This window comes from Leucoraja erinacea, chromosome 8 (genome assembly GCF_028641065.1).
Source record: "Leucoraja erinacea ecotype New England chromosome 8, Leri_hhj_1, whole genome shotgun sequence".
Lineage (NCBI taxonomy): Eukaryota > Metazoa > Chordata > Chondrichthyes > Rajiformes > Rajidae > Leucoraja > Leucoraja erinaceus.
This window is the reverse complement of record NC_073384.1, coordinates 71123589-71141342: the sequence shown is the minus strand read 5'-3', so window position 1 is coordinate 71141342 and position 17754 is coordinate 71123589. Positions and strand designations below refer to the sequence as shown.

Below are 17754 nucleotides of genomic sequence, written 5' to 3'. Positions count from 1 at the left end.
GTCGGATTGTTTACCTTGTAATGAAGAGGCTTGCGTTTCCCCACGATTCCGTGAGATTCCATGATTTGGAAGCATCAGCTTCAGAGGGCGGTGGAAGCCAGCAGATACTTTCAAGAGAGAGCTAGATAGGGCTCTTAAAGATAGTGGAGTCAGGGGATATGGGGAGAAGGCAGGCACGGGTTATTGATTGGGGGCGATCAGCCATGATCACAATGAATGGCGGTGCTGGCTCGAAGGGCCGAATGGCCTTCTCCTGCACCTATTTTCTATGTTTCTATGTAATATACACTGAGCCCTTTGAGGAACATAAAGCAAGGAGGAAAGAACTCGAGTGGGCAATTAGAAGGGACAAAAAGGGGCTTTGGTGAGATGGATTAAAGAAAATCCCAAGGCTTTTTCTACCAACATTAAAAACAAGAGGGTGACCAGGGAGATGACAGGACTACTAAAGGATAAAGAAAATAATTTGTGCCTGGAGTCTGGGGATGTAGGTGAAGTATTGAACAAGTATTCTGCATCTGTTTTCACCAAGGAGAAGGACATGGAGGACAGTGAGATTAATACAGGGAAAACTAATGTGCAAGGGCAATTTGAGATTCACAAGGAAGTGGCCTTGGGTCTCTTGAAGAGCATTAAGGTGGATAGATCCTCAGAGCTTGATGGTTCTATCCCAGGTTATAGAGAGAGGCAAGAGAGATTGCAGGAGTATTGATGAAGATCCTTGCATGCTGTATAGCCACAGGGGAGGTCCCAGAAGACTCGAGATTGGCCAATGTTGTTTCTTTGCTTAAGAAGCAAGGTACGGAATAATAAGTCAGTGAGCCTCACGTCAGTGGTAGGGGAACTATTGGAGAGAATTCTTTGGGCTAGGGCAGCACGGCGGTAGAGTTGCTGCCTTACAACGCCAGAGACCCGGGTTCGATCCGGACCACGGGTGCTGTCTGTACAGAGTTTGCACGTTCTCCCCGTGGCCTGCGTGGGTTTTCTCCAGGATCTCCGGTTTCCTACCACACTCAAAGAGATTCAATTTTGTAGGTAAATTGGCTCGGTATCATTGTAAATTGTCCCTGGTGTGGTGTGGGATAGATAGTAAGTAAGAGTGCAAGTAGAGCTTGTCGGCACGGATTTGGTGGGCCGAAGGGCCTGTTCCCACGCTGTAAACCAAACCAAGGAACTGACAGCATGAAGCATCCTATACCTTCTCCTCAATCCACACGTTCCTGGTTGTTTCATGAGCCTTTTTAAACTCTCCAGTTGATTGCTAATGACAGCAACAGACAATTCTTACAAAGTCATACTTTTTCACTAATGAGGCAATATATGGTTTATTCTTACAAAAATACAGATTGACGTATGTCTGACTGGCTTCCAAACAGACACAAACACTAAGAAACTGGCAAAGGAAGACCTCGGGAAAATTAGTGAGCAGGAAAGAAAGGGATGGAAGTGATTGCTGCTTCAAGCCAAGCACAAATTCTGCTTCTGCTGCAGTATGTTCACACAAAAGTCATACCTTTAGATTACTCTTCTAGCTTTATAATCTTCCAGAGACATTTTTCAAATGGCTGTGTCAGAGAATTATGAATTGAGTCGAGTTTAGTTTCGGGACACAGCTAAGAAACTGGCCCTTCGGCCAACTGAGCCCATGCTAATCACTGATCTCCTGTTCACACTTGTTCAATGTTATCTCAGTTCAGTTTTTTTTTGTCAGATGGAGGTTAACACAGGGTCAACGGTACAATGAAATGTGTTCGACAAGACATCGGGTCACCTCAGCAATGATATTAAAAAAAGATAAGATAAAAGTGACACAGTGACACAGATAAAAGATAATAATAAATAAAAATAATAGGAGAAGATACCAATTTAAATAAAGATCAAAATGTTTTTTTTTAATTATGGGTTAATAATTGGAAAGAAATTGATACTTAAATTTTGGAAAAATACAACCACACCAACTGTTAAAATGTGGATTAGGAATATGATGGACATAGCACGCCTTGAAGAAATGAGACTCCGACTAATAGATAAATATGACCAATTCTTAAAGAGTTGGTCTCCTTTCGTCGACTTTTTGGAATCATGTGATGCAGCGGTGCCGTAAGGATTGCTAATTTCAGTTCATGACGCGGATAGAGCTACATCTCCGAATACAGATTTGAAAAATTCTCTTTTAAGGGGCCTTCTCTTCTATTTCTACTTTCCTCTTTCTCTCTTCCTTTTTTTATTTTTTATATACACACTTCACGTTTTTCTACTCTCTACCATCTATTTTTCCACTTTTTCCCCTTTCTATTGCTTTCTTTTTCTTGTTCTGCTTACTTCTTTCTTATAACATAAAACTAGAGGTTGTACATAGAATGGATTACGGTATTACATAGTTGGCACCTAAAATTAGGTGCCACTGTACTGTTTTGTGCTGTATTAACTTCTAATAAAATAAACAAAAAAAATAAAAAATAAATAAAAAATAAAATAAAATAATCTACATATACGATGTGCTTATGAGTTCAGAACCCTGATGGCATGATGGTAAAACCTGTTCTTAAGTCTGGTGGTACATGCAGCCTGGCTCCTGTATCGCCTGCCTGACGGTAACAAGGAGAACAGTCTGCGTGCTGGGTGGCTGTGGTCCTTGATAATGTTGTGTGCCTTCCGCAGGCACCGCCTGTGGAAAATGTCCTGAATGGCCGGGAGACAGTTGCCAGTGATGTGCTGTGCCACCTTCACCACTCACTTCCATATCCATTCCCTGCACACAGGGGCAATTAACCTACAAGCCCACACGTATTTGGGATGTGGGTGGAAACCAGAGCACCCGGAGGAAACCAACGTGGTCACAGAGAGCAACGTGCAAACTCCACACGGCCTGCACTCCAAAGTCAGGTTGGAAATTGGGTCTCTGGCGCAGCAGCTGTGCCACCCTAAAGAGGTGCAGAGGGTTGTGAGAGTATAAAAACTCCTCATTAAAAAGCAATTTGATTTTATTACACTTGCATCAGACTGAGCCAGTTGCCGACGTGTTTAAAATGACATGGAGACATTGGAGAAGGTGCGGAGGTTTTGCTGTGATACTTTGACCCCAGCAAGAATTTACAAACAGGATTCGTGTCTACCCACTTGAAAAAAAAGTTCGATGATTGAATGAATCATGAGTTATGGGCCCGCCCCTCTTAGGCGACTGCAGGAGACTATGCAGTCGCCACATGTTCGCGGGTGGTTGCCAGGGAGTCGCCTTCATGGTGGCGAGGAGTTCCCGCAAACTGGGAACTAGTCGCGGCCTCATTATGGCCACCGTGAATCTTTCAACATGTTGAAAAATTGGCCGCGACTAGAATGAAGCCGCCGTGGAGAGCAGCGAGAATTCACGTGCCGTAGGCGGGTCGCCAGGAGGTCAAAGGTTCTCGTAGGTTGGAGCCGGTGCTGACCGGTGAATTTCATTGGCTCATTGGGATAAAAATGTAAGCAGTAGTTTTCAGAACCAAGGATAACCGACCGGTAAAGTTAAATGTCCGCCGAGCTTCACAGCCATGTATCTCTGGCTTCTTAAAAGTTGTCTCCACTCCTTCTCCCTCCTCTCTCCCCCTCCCCTCTTTTAAAGGACTTACCGTACACTGTGCTTTAGCCATCTTAATTACAGCGCCAACCTTCCTGTTCATCGTGGTATCACATTGGCTTTGCACCGTGTGAATTTCACTCAGACAGCGCTCCCCGCTGGCGAGGGAGGAAGGTGTGTGTGCGTCTGTATGTATGTGTCTGTGTGTCTGTGCATGTGTGTGTGTGTGTCTGTGTGTGCGTGTGCGTTTGCGTGCGTGTTCCACTCTGACAGTCGCCGTTCCAGTTGTTGGTTTTTCAGGCGAGTGCTGGCAACTTGACATTCACTGGCAGTCGCTTGAAAAATCACCTAAGTGGGACAGGCCCTTAAGGCAGGTTAGTTTCAACAGGGTGCAAAACTCAGAGATTTTAAAAAATGGCCATTAGTTTGCAGCAGTGAAAGTCAGTGGTGGCATAGGAAAGGACAAGAGGCACATAAGGTCATAAGAGATAAGAGCAGAATTAGGCCATTCGGCCCATCAATTCTACTCCGCCATTCAATCATGGCTGATCTATCTCTCCCTCCTAACCCCATTCTCCTGCCTTCTCCTTATAAGCCCTGACATCATATTAATCAAAAATCTATCTAACTGATTCAATACCCTCTGACTAAAGATATCCCTCCTCATCTCCTTCCTAAAAGAACGCCCTATAATTCTGGGCCTATGACCCCTAGTCCCCTACTGGCGCTACTGGAGCAGCCATTTTAAAGCAGTAGGTTTTGAGAGTGGCTATGCACGAGGTCAAATGCTGTGATTGGGACTAAGTGCGGAGGCTTAGGTTTGCGAGCTTTGATGAGGAAGCTGAGCAGAGGATGAAGTAAGATAAGTTGAGGTCCAGTGCAGTCAGAATGACAGTGAGGACAGTGGTGTGCTCCTCCAGCAGGTTGTGGGATGTTGGGGAATTTTCCTGCACCCATGGAGACTACAGCCATGGGAAATGCGCTCAGCTGCAGCTCCTGGCTGATCGTGTAAAGGGCCTGTCCCACTTGGGCGTCATTTGCACGGCATTTTCGTGACATCCTAAAAATTGGTTGGCACGTAGTTTCGTGCGTATGGCGCATGCAGTGATGCACGGTAACGCGCGGCACCCCAGGATTTTGGGATGCTCAAAACCCTTGCTCGCTACCTGCGTGACGTATCCCTTGCGCACGCTGACGTACTGATGGCATACGCTGGCGTACTGACGGCATACGTGTAGCACGTGGTGGCGCATAGGTACGCGCGAACATTTCCTACGCTAATTTATTATGCGTCACCGTGCGTCAACGTCCATAACCATGCGCCGCCCGTAAGCCCTCGGCGCTCCACTTGATTTGAGTGCCGCACCACGTGACCACACGGGTTTAAAGCGCGCGTAGTTTTGAATTTTTTTCACTGGGAAAATCCTTGCCACGGAGATCGGACCAAGTACGAACGACATTGCAAATGGCTCCCAAACGAAGCAGGGCCCTCAAGCACACTTGGCGCACGACTGTCGAAATGCTAGACGATTTTCACAAGACAGTCACTACCGGCTGCAGCTGGTCGGCCTCAGAATCACAGGTGGTTTAGCAAGGTGGCCAGATCCATGGTGCCGGGGTGACTACCTGGAAAGGTAAAGGGAGTCGGCAGAGAGTGCAGGAATTCCCTTCAAAACCAACTACATGCACCTCGCATTTTACCCGCGTTTGATTTGTGTGTTTTTAGAATAACGCTCTTGTTCATTCATTTCAAAGCTTGATTTAAGATAGGTACAAAAAGCTGCAGTAACTCCGCGGATCAGGCAGCATCTCTGGAGAAAAGGAATGGGTGATGTTTCGGGTCGATACCCTTCTTCAGACTGAGAGTCAGGGGAGAGGGAAACAAGAGGTATGTAAAGGCACACAGGACAAATGAATGAAAGGTATGCAACAAGCAACAAAGATCAAGGAAAGTTGGAGCCGACATGGTCTATTGTTGGCTGTGGGAATGGTGAAACGAGTGATACAAAGAGTGAAACTCAGCAGGACAACAGTGAATTGATACGATGACTAGGGTGGGGGAGGGATGGAGAGAGAGGGGATGCAAGGGTTACTTGAAGTTAGAGAAATCAATATTCATACCACTGGGGTGTAAGCTGCCCAAGCGAAATATGAGGTGCTGTTCCTTCAATTTGCGTTGGGCCTCACTCTGACAGTGGAGGAGGCCCAGGACAGGGAGGTCAGTGTGGGAACGGGAGGGGGAGTTAAAGTGCTTAGCAACCGAGAGATCAGGTAGGCCCAGGTGGACTGAGCAAAGCTGTTCAGCAAAATGGGAATGTGATTCTTTCTGTCGTATCCCCCTTCTCTGCCTCCCGTCTGCGCTGAGGCCTAATGGCGGAGCTGGCGGCCTCCAACTGCGACCTACCTCGAGGCTCTGGACACAGAGCCAGCCAGGACTCACCAGCGCGAGGCTTGCCGTCATCAGGCTGCGGCGGAGTTCCGGCGGCAGCGGCCCGGTGCGGGGCTGAGACGGCGCTCCAGTGGCAGCGGCACGACTCGGGGCTGGGACGGCGTTCCGGCGGCGGCGACCTGAATCCGGGGCTCGGCTGCGGGCGAGTGGACGACATCGTCGGGAGCTCGCAGGTCACAGGCTGGTGCCCGTTTTCCAGAGTTCCCACGGCAACAGCTGCATCCGCTGGACTGGAGCTTCGGCCACCCCGGGCCGCGGAGCTTGAACCAGCCCGTTCGCGGAGCTCGGTTGAGCCGCGGGACTGACTACCATCGCCCGGTGGGGTAACAACATATCGCTTCAGCACAGAGGGAGAATGAGGAGGGAAGAGCCAGTAACTTTAAGATTTTGCCTCCATCACAGTGAGGAGGTGCCTGGTGAACTCACTGTGGTGGATGTTAATTTGTGTTTATTGTGTGTTTTGTTGTTTATTATTATATGTATGGCTGCAGGCAACGACATTTTGTTCAGACCAAAAGGTCTGAATGACAAATAAAGGATCTAATCTAATTTAATCTAATCAGTGTTGGAAATAGGAATATCCAAAGAAGGTAGAAGGCTGGGAGGGGAAGTCCAGGAGGAGGAGGAGGAAGATAGGAAATGGGAGTAGGGTTAGGGTTAGGGAGTAGGAGGCGAGGACTCCTTCCAAGTGAATAAAGCCCAGAGACCAATGTGTCAGGAGAAGAGCTCAACATCATTGATGATCAGCCATGATCACATTGATTGGCGGTGCTGGCTCGAAGGGCTGAATGGCCTACTCCTGCACCTATTGTCTATGTTTCTTGCGTGCTCGGAACCTGTTGAGGTATGGAAGAAGTTTGAAAAAGGGTCCCAGCCCGAAACATCACAATCAGTTTGAAGAAGAAACTTGACCTCATGTGTCACCCCAGGTAGACAAATGTCACCAGTCTACATTCTCCTGAGATGCTGCCTGACCCTCTAAGTTACTCCAGCTCTGTGTCATTTTATTATATGAATCAGCATCTGCAGTTCCTTTTTTCTGTCCTGAAATGTCTACTTCATTTCTCTTTCCCGGGATGGTGGGCGGCACGACTCGCGTCGCAGTGGCCTCTGCAGTCCATCTGTCTTTTTTTGGTCTGTTTGAGTGTAGTTTGAGTGTAGTTTATAGTGTTTTTTTTAACTGGGTATGTGTGTGGGGAGGGCGGGGGAAGCTTTTTAAATCTCTTCCCTGCGCGGCAGACCCAACCTTTTTTCTGTCGGGTCTCCGTTGTCGTTGGGGCCTAGCACTGTGGAGCGGCCTCCAACCGGAACGACCTGGGAGCCCCAGTCGCGGAGCCTGTGGACTACTTACCATCGCGGAGCTGGCCAAGGCCGGAGCGGGAGGAGCTGTGGTGGCTCGCTGCTGTGGCCCGACCACAGAGATTCGGAGGCTCCAGCCGCCGGCCCGGTGGACGGTAACACTAGGAGCTCGCGGGTCCCTAGTGGGAGACCGCTTTTCGAGGCTTCCGCAACGGCAACTTCTCCCGCCCGAGTTGCGGGGTTGAGGATGACCTGGAGCAGGGCCTTACATCGCCCGGCGCGGCTTTAAATGGCCGCGGGAATTGCTAGCACTCGCCGGGGACTCCATCATCAAGACCCGGAGCAGGGCCTTACATCGCCCGGCACGGCTTTAATGGCCGCAGAACGTATTTACCATCGCCCGCCAGGGGCTTTGACTTTGACATCGGGAGGAGAATGAGGAGTGCAGGGGAGAGATAAGACTTTGCCTTCCATCACAGAGAGGAGGAGGTTCTCTGTGATGGATGTTTGTGTAAATTGTGTTGTGTCTTGGTTCTTCTACTTGTTTGTATGACTGCAGAAACCAAATTTTGTTTGAACCTGAATGAGGTTCAAATGACAACAAATAAATTGCATCATCATTGTATCATTTCCACAAATGCTGTCTGATTTATGGAAGTGCTCCCTGATTTCCAGTGTTTTCTGTTTCTATTTTGAATATCCAGCTTGTATTTCTAGCTGTGACTTTCTCTGTGATTTCCTGCACGACTTTGAGATGCACCATTGCCAGATCCTCCAATTAGTCCGTTTGAACGAATCCAAGAAAAACCAAGTGCTGACGATGCTTTGGCAAAAGGCTGCACTCCAAATTTTGTTCATGGACTGAGATGAAGGCATGAGGTTTGGCTTAATTGCCAGCTCTTGCGATCGAGTCAAAAAATTGCAACCTCTGGTCTCGCTCCACACAATGAAGCACAGAAACATGGGCCATCATTTCAGTCCAGAGCTGGAGAAATGGTGCACTGTTGAATGTGCCTAATATGGGCAAGATGTTAAAGGGCCTGTCCCACATGCAATTTTTTCGGCAACTTGCCGGCACCCGTCATAGTCGCAGCAGGTCTCCGAAAATTTTCAACGTTGAAAATCCAGCGGCGACCAGAAAAAGGTGCAACTCTTTGGGCGACTACTCACGACCATACAGGCGTCACCCCGCGACATGAAGGATGTAAAAGATCCTGTGGCACTGATTTAAAGAACAAGCAAGAGCTGCACTGTGTCCTAACAATTTTTAATGAGTAATATTATTCTGTTCCCTTTTAAACAGCAGCACACGCTCCCTGATCATCATTACATCTTCATTTCTAGATGTTTGCCAATAGGATGGCAAGTTACCTACACTTGTGAATATATTTCCCCCGTAACATGACTGTAATAAATGTGAAAGATAATAAACATATCCAGTCTGAAGAAGGGTCTCGACACAAAACGTCACCTATTCCTTCGTTCCATAGATGCTGCCTCACCCGCTGAGTTTCTCCAGCATTTATGTCTTCCAAGCATATCTAGACAATTTCCTTTATGCACATGACTGAGCAGCAATCCCTCTGATATGCTTAAAATATTAAAAGGATTCAACAGGTTTGATAAAGAGAAAGAATTTATACCGGTACGGAAAGCATGAATTAAATCCTGAAAAAGACCACCTGGGTGGTAGATCCTGGAGATAATTATTCCTACAAGGGTGGAATTTTCATCAAGGGCAATTAAGAAAACTCAATAGGAATATATCATCAATATTTCCATGGCTTGAATGGTTCGAAAACTGCTTTATATGGGAGCACGTTTAGATTTAGTTTGGAGATACAGGGAGGAAACAGACCCTTCAGCCCACCGGGCCTGCACCGACCAGCGATCCCCGCACATTCACACTATCGTACACACATTAGGGCAATTTACATTTACATTAACTTACAAACCTGTACGTCTTTGGAGTGTGGGAGGAAACCGAAGATCTTGGAGAAAACCCACGCAGGTCACGGGGAGAACGAACAAACTCTGTACACACAGCACCCATAGTCGGGATCGAACCCGGTCACCAACGCTGTAAGGCAGCAACTCTACCACTGCGCAACCACGCCACCCTTAAAAAAATCACCCTATTCCACCTCCCTGTTCCAAACATCAATTTAATATATGATCTCTAGATAAGGGATGCATCAGATATAATGCAGAAACACTTTTTCCATATATTAGATGAAGATATTAATGCAGCTCTTGAGCACATAATGTAAGGTCACAGTTTATTTTACAGAGGGAGCTCTGCCCTGGAAAAGAGGTGTAATCATGGATTTGTTTAATGATTCGTGGAAAAGTAAGATCCCACAGCATTATTCAGAGAAGTAACAATGCCTTGGCCAATATTTTTTTAAATGCCGATCATTTAAAACTTGAACTTGCATATCTACAGAGATGCTATGAAAGGGGAGTTTCTTTGAATTGTCAAAAAAAACCTTCTCCTTTAGAAGCATTCCACTATAATATGGCAAGGCTAAGTGTTCACATACCATAGCCTCTCAGAGAAGCAATGAAAAATATACAATCATAACCCAATTGAGCCGTGCCAACTCTAAACCATCATCTGAAAAGTTAGCAACAAATTTGATGGACACTTTGCGGGCCGGTAGAAAGGTGAACCGGGGTCATGCCTCCAGCGCCTTGAAGGCCGGTCTTTGGACTTTGAGTAATGGGGGCAAAATATGGCGACGCCCGCTTGTGTAATAGATGCAAAAAGAATTTCACTGTGCGGTTGCATATGTAACTAAAGGGCCGGTCCCACCAGCATGCGACTCCATGCGGCAAGCGCGACCTAACGTGGTCGCTTGAGCTGTACCGCCTAGCGAGGCCGGTCCCACTTCGATCGCCGGAGCCGTATGGAGTTGTGCGGAGCTGGTCCCGACATCGCACGGGGCTCCGAAAAACTGAAACTGTTCAAAAATTCCACGCGGCAACGGCCTTTCGGTCCGCAGCCGCCTCGAAGCAGCGTCTTGACGCCATACGTCACGCTCGGACTTCGCTCGAACTTCACGTCACTCACTCGACCTCCGGGCGGCCCCCGCTTCCTGTTTGGTCGCGCTTGCCACATGCAGTCGCATGCTCGTGGGACAGGCCCCTTATAATGCACTATTGAACTTCTTTGACATAAAATAATGGCCTAGCAGGAAGTTCCATCCATTGACTACAGGTAGGAACAAAGTCATCATCTTCATTTCCAATCATAAAGCCCGTCGCTCCCTGGAGCAAAATACTTTTGTGGGCGGTATTATCAGTGTTGTCAAGTGGCACTCACCAATAATCTGTTCACTGCAGATACCTTAAGTGTCACCAGAACCCGTTTCAAACTTCTTCTCAGCCCAAGTCCAAAGGGCACCACAGTGGCATAGCGGTAGAGTTGCTGCTTTACAAAGCCAGAGCCCCGAGTTCCATCCTGACCATGGGTTCTGTCTGTAAGAGGCTGTCCCACTGTACGAGCTAATTCAAGAGTTCTCCCCAGTTTCCCCTGATTCGAACTCGGAGAATTACGGTAACAGCTCTAGGTACTTGGGGCTCTCGTGGACATTTTTCAACATGTTGAAAAATCTTCACGAGTCTACCACGTTTCCCGAGTGCCTGCCATTAGCGTTACAAGCCGCTAAGAGACGTCCCGAGCTCCGACTTTTTTTTTTTTTTACTCAGGAGAGCTCTTGAATTAGCTCATACAGTGGGACAGCCCCTTAAGGAATTTGTATGGTTTCCTCGTGACCCGCGTGGGTTTTCTCCGGGATCTTCGGTTTCCCCCCACTCTCCAAAGACGTACAGGTTTATAGGTTAATTGGCTTGTAAATTGTCCCGAGTGGGTGTAGGATAGTGTTAATGTGCGGGGATCGCTGGTCGGCGCGGACTCGGTGGGCCAAAGGTCCTGTTTCCAGGCTGTATCTCTAAACTAAACTCGACAAAGAGGTTACCTTGAATGGCACCTCATCAACCGCAAACGCACATTCAGTCCGCTTCAATTCCTTGACCTCCATTGCCTCATATTTACCATTGTAGTCCAGTCCTGCTATACACCCATTCCACACCAGGGAGGCCTCAAGATCCTCCAGTAATTCCTTGAGCAGACAAACCCCCGATCAGTTCCCTTCTACTAACATTTTACACCACAGGATGGAACGTCGTCACCCTCAACAACTCTCTTTTGATTCTTTACTTTGGACTTTAGAGATACAGTGGGCCACAGAGTCGAAGCCAACCAGCGATCACCCCATACACCAAGATCACTCCATACACCGGCACCATCCATCCTACACACTAGGAACCATTTACAATGTTTTACATTAGCCAATTAACCTGCAAACCCATACTCTTTGGAGTGTGGGGGAAACCGGAGCACTTGGGGAAAACCCATTCAGTCACAGGGAGAACATGCAAACTCCGTACAGACAGCACCCGTAGTCAGGATCAAACCCGGATCTCTGGCGCTGTAAGGCAGCAACTCTACTGCTGTGCCACCGTAAGCTTAAGGAGAGAAAGTTATCACTTGCATGGCCTTGTCTCTTCCAGCTTTCACCCCCCTATTACAATTAGTCCGAGTAGTGTTCCCATCTTGAAATGTCACCTATCCATGTTCTCCACAGATGCTGCCTGACACGCTGAGTTACTCCAGCACTCTGTGAAACGTCACCTATCCATGTTCTCCACAGATGCTGCCTGACCCGCTGAGTTACTCCAATACTCTGTGAAACGTCACCTATCCATGTTCTCCACAGATGCTGCCTGACCCGCTGAGTTACTCCAGCACTCTGTGAAACGTCACCTATCCATGTTCTCCACAGATGCTGCCTGACCCGTTGAGTTACTCCAGCACTCTGTGAAACGTCACCTATCCATGTTCTCCACAGATGCTGCCTGACCCGCTGAGTTACTCCAGCACTCTGTGAAACGTCACCTATCCATGTTCTCCACAGATGCTGCCTGGCCCGCTGAGTTACTCCAGCACTCTGTGAAACGTCACCTATCCATGTTCTCCACAGATGCTGCCTGACCCGCTGAGTTATTCCAGCACTCCGTGAAACGTCACCTATCCATGTTCTCCACAGATACTGCCTCACCCGCTGAGTTACTCCAGCACTTTGTGAGTTTTTCTGTAAACTAGCTTCTGCAGTTCCAGCTGCCTTCATTCAGTCCATCATTGATATAGCATGCACCAGGTAAGAAAGACACCACAATCACTCACCCAGGTTAATTCACGGCACCTCCCACACCCACCAAGGGTCACAAACCCTTAAGTTCCAGCAACAATGACATGGGGAGCTGGCACATAGGATCGCTCTCAGCTCCAGGTTCCGAGCTAAATCACTGACCATCCTGAATTGTAATTGTAATTGATTTTATTAGCCAAGTATGAAAACAAAACAAATGTGTGAATCATACGAGGAATTTGATTTGCCATACAGTCATACCAAAAAAGCAGCAAAACACGCAACCACATTAAAAATGTAACATAAACATCCACCACAGCGACTTCTCCACATTCCTCACTGTGATGGAAGGCAATAAAGTCTTATCTTCTTTCCTCCTTCTTCTCCCATGGTCAGGGGAGTGGAACCATCCACAGTCAGGGCGATTGAAGCTCCCGTGATCGGGGCGTTCGAAGCTCCCGTGATCGGGGCGGTCGAAGCTCCTGCGGCCTGGAGCTCTCGAAGCCGGTCCCTAACCGGGGACCGCCAGCTCCGAGATGTTAAATCCGCAGGCTCCCTGCGGTTGGAGCTCCCACGGTCAATCCCCAGCAAGAGGCCGCAAGTTCCTCGATGTTAGGCCACAGTTCAGACAGAGATACAATAAATAAAAAGTCACATATCCGTCGAGGAAAGAGCAAAAAAAGTCTCCCCCCACCCCCCACATAATGAAAAACTGAAGATGCACTAAAACAACATTTAACTACTGACTAAAGAGCAGACTGTTGGCGAGGCAGCCAATGTACAGCGCCACCTGGTGGAATTGCAAGTACATCGTTGTTTCTTTTTTTTTAATTTTTTTTTTTTTTTTTTTTAATATTTTGTTCATCGTTGTTTCTTCAATGTCATTAGGCCTCCACCTGTACTGGGAATTCCTTATCCAACAGTGTTGCATCGCCACCAGATGGACTGCACGCAGTTCAAGGAAACAATTCACCACCACCTACCTCCTCATAGATAATTTATGATTAGTAATAAATGCTCAGTTCCCAAAAAATAAATTAAAAAAAATAATAAATAAGAAGATAGAACAAAGAAAAGTACAGCACAGGAACAGGCCATTCGGCCCACAATGTCTGTGCCAAACATATGCCAAGATAAACTGTCACCTGCCTGCACATGATCTGTATCCCTCTATTCTCTGCGTAGCCATGTGCCCATCTAAGTCTCTTAAATGCCATGATCATATTACCCCCAGCTGCATGTTCCAGCAAACAGCATGCTCTGTGTAAAAACACTTGCCCCACACATCTACCCCTTTCACCTTAAAGCTATGCCCACTAGCGTTTAATATACCATGCCAGGAAAATGGTCTTTACTGTCCAACTTCTCACACATAATTATTTGAAGTCCCCCCCCCCCCCCCCCCCCCCCCCCCCCCCCCCCCTTCCACCTTCACCCCCCCCCCCCCCCAACTTCATGCGTTCCAGATCAGAAACACTCTTCAGGTGTGGATTTATCAATGACCATTGTCCACAGGAGACTTGATGAACAAAAATACAGAGGCTACACTGCAAGATGCAAACCACTGGTTAGCTGCAAAAATAGGATGGCCAGGTTACAGTTTGCCAAGAAGCACTTAAAAGAGCAACCACAGTTCTGGAAAGAGAGAGAGAGAGGGGGAGAGAGAGAGAGGGAGAGGGAGAGGGAGAGAGAGTGAGAGGAGGGAGACAGGGAGAGAGAGAGGGGGGAGGAGAGAACTGAGGGAGAGAGGAGAGAGGGAGGAGGGGGGAGATAGAGGGGGAGGGAGAGAGAGAGGGGTTGAGAGGAGAGAGAGCGGAAGAGAGGGGGGAGAGAGAGAGAGAGAGTCTCTGTGCCGAATTCGCCCAGGTGACCGGCATGGATCAGGCTGCGGCTCGGTGTGTCCTGGAGGACAACCAGTGGCTGCTGGAAGTAAGTACCAAGCACTGGGTAGAAACGGTGGAAGATAGTGGACTTCAAATGGGGGTGGTTGGTAAAAGCATCCTGCTTGCCTGCTAGATTTTCACTTACTGTAACTGCAGTTCCTACCCTGGGAGGGGGGACACCCTTCTTCCACACCCTCGCCCCACTCGGTTGCTCCACTCCCTCACCGGGTATCCCCAAGGCCAATGATCAGTGATCGCACAGCCTCCCCCTTTTCAAACCGCTCCAAACCAATTTAAAGCATATATATTGCATTCAAGTGTCAGTTAAAAGACTCGCTACTGTATGCACCATATTGCACAATTTCAAGCTGAAAAATGCAAATTCCCCCCCCCCCCCGGGCTTGGTCTCTCGCAATTTCTTACTCCCAACTCTCACCCAATGTTGGCAGCCCTGGGGTATTATGGCCTGGGCATGTATGGCTGCTGAAGGTACTGGCTCACTTATCTTCATTGATGATACAACTGCTGATGGTAGTAGCAAAATGAATTCTGAAGTGTATAGACACATCCTATCTGCTCAAGCCTCAAAACGCATTGGCCGGCGGTTCATTCTACAGCAAGACAATGATCCCAAACATACTGCTAACGCAACAAAGGAGATTGTCAAAGCTAAAAAAGTAAATTCTTGAGTGGCCAAGTCAATCACCCGATCTGAACCCAATTGAGCATGCCTTTTATATGCTGAAGAGAAAACTGAAGGGAACTAGCCCCCAAAACAAGCATAAGCTAAAGATGGCTGTAATACAGGCCTGGCAGAGCATCACCAGAGAAGACACCCAGCAACTGGTGATGTCCATGAATCGCAGACTTCAAACAGTCATTACATGCAAAGGATATGCAACAAAATACTAAACACGACTACTTTCATTGGCATGACATTGCTGTGTCCCAAACATGATGGTGCCCTGAAATGGGGGGACTATATATAAACACTGTTGTCATTTCTACATGGTAAAACCAAAATGTATAAAAATGGCCTTTATTAAAATCTAACAATGTGCACTTTAACCACATGTGATTTTTTTTCTATTACAAATTTTAAATTGTGGAGAACAGAGGCAAATAAATAAATGATGGGTCTTTGTCCCAAGCATTATAGAGGGCACTGTAGATCGGCACACAACACTCCAAATGCACCCAGACCAAAGTTATATCAAGATGCATCATGACTTCCTGACTCGTATATAGTTTGAGAGGGAGAAAATGAAATCAGATGTGTCAGTATTACAGCTGAGTAAAGGTAACTACAGGGGTATGAGGGAGGAGTTGGCTAAAGTTGATTGGAAAAATACCCTGGCAGGAATGATAATGGGGCGGCAATAGCAGGAGTTTCCGGGAGTAATTCTGAAGACGCAGGATCTCTTCATCCATAAGAAACAGAAAAGTTCTAAGGAGGGTTGATTCTAAGATCACTAAATCTATTTATTGGATGTGTATGGAATACAAAGCCTCTATTCAGTCATTACAAAACGGGTTCTTCAGATAAAGCAACAATGTTGCAAGTGTATACATCGTCACTTCTAATTTTGAAGTGATATTTCATTCTGTGGAGATTTTGCATGTTAAAGTGCTGACGGCTCTCTTAATCTTATTTGATATTGAGTTGGAATTAAACGTTATTCTTGCATCAAGCTAAAGCTGGTGACTTCAAGTCAATCGCCTTAAATTCAACAGGTGTTAGATTTGTGCATACAGTATATTAAACTGTATTGTAAACTCCTATTTGGCAAACAAATCAATAAGTAGCAGTTTCAATGAGTTGTATTGTATGTTTTTCTAATTATCCTTTGGGCAGTATTTTTTTTTTTTAATTCCCCTTATTAAAAACAGCTGAAGTTTTAAAACACTGTAGCACCGAACAATAATGTATAAATAGAACTGGACACCAAGCAATCTCCAGCCATCAGATCAGACATTTGTTTCAATGAAACTGAACTGGATCCAACAAATGTTAGTACTCACTATACAAAGACAAACCACCGTCATCTACATTGTATAAGTCTGACCAACGCATATCGGCAACTCCCAGTCTCATCCACTTTTGGCTAAAACTCAACGACCAACCAATATTTACCGCAAAGGGCTCACGTTACATTCAACATCGTGAAAACATGTGAAATATATTCTCAAGGTTATTTCTTCCAAGTTTGGTTCAGGCAACGCGAAGTCTGAAAGTGAACCTTTTTAACCGAAAAAAAGTGTTTTGACAACTTTCCCCAGTTTGAGTCCCAAAATGTAAAAACCAAAAAAAAAAAAGCATTCTCCAAATCAACATCACAGATGCGATTCGCAGGAATAAGACCGAATGCAAGAACTATATACGAAAATAGCAGGCAGCAACTAATTGGGAAAGACAGCTCAGTCAGCAAACTCCTTAAGTACAAATATATTGCATGCGGTATAGTGATGAGCGATTGTAACCAGACCCAGCTCGCTCCCTAAAGCACGACAGGCAAAGTCTTTCACAGAAAAACACATTATGTTTAAATAGCTCAAAATAATAATCGATAATAACAATTCAAATTACTAAAGTTTAAGCATTCAAAGAGAAAACGAATTTTTGCATTGTCCACTTTTTGCTAATTGACGAGTTGTTTTTAAAGCTGCTCACACAACTGTTTGTAAAACTGGTTTTGCTTTAATTGCATGCATGCATGCAGTGCTGACCTTGTTGCGGTCCCACACAGAAGATGATGGTGGAGAGGGCGAGGTAGGTTGCCGCTGAGGGCATCTTTGGGTCTGGGTGCTCCACGCTGCAACTCCGAGCTGGAACGGGAACTCTCCCCTCAGCCTTCAGCGTCTCCCCCGCCCGCCCACACACACACTCGCCAGCTAACTCTCCGCCTGCCTGCACCAGTAACCTCTCCCTCTCTCCCTCCTGGCTCCACTGTCTCCCCCCTCCGACGAGCGGTGGCAGCGCAAGCCCCCCTCCCTCCCCGACCACTTTGACCACCATGTGGCTGAAATTAAGATGCACCAGGCAATACTCCTGTACATTGGGAGCCCCAACACATTACAACACAGGTCACTGGTGTGGGAAAGTGCAATAGACAAATATCATACACACTGCTTTACCTAAATCATGTAATATGATCAGAATTTAGCCATCAAGCCTGCTCCACCATTCAATCATGGCTAATCTGATTTAATGTCACTGTATGTCATGTTGTCACATGCGGGCAGAGCACCAAGGTAAATTCCTTGTATGTGAATACTTGGCCAATAACCTTATTCATTCATTCATTCATTCATTCATTCATCTATCTCTCCCTTCTAACCCCATTCTCCTGCCTT

At 46.8% G+C, this 17754-nt stretch overlaps 1 protein-coding gene across 2 annotated transcripts in view; it reads right to left on the bottom strand.

Annotated features, from left to right (window-relative positions):
• The window catches only part of fndc1 (fibronectin type III domain containing 1), a 202318-nt gene extending 185043 nt beyond the window's left edge, over positions 1–17275 (bottom strand). For both annotated transcript variants that reach the window (XM_055639966.1, XM_055639967.1), the window contains exon 1: positions 17128–17275. In XM_055639966.1, coding sequence (XP_055495941.1) covers positions 17128–17191 — 64 coding nt within the window. In that variant the 5' untranslated portion in view covers positions 17192–17275. The remainder of the gene's footprint in view (positions 1–17127) is intronic.
• Between the last annotated feature and the right edge of the window lie 479 nt (positions 17276–17754).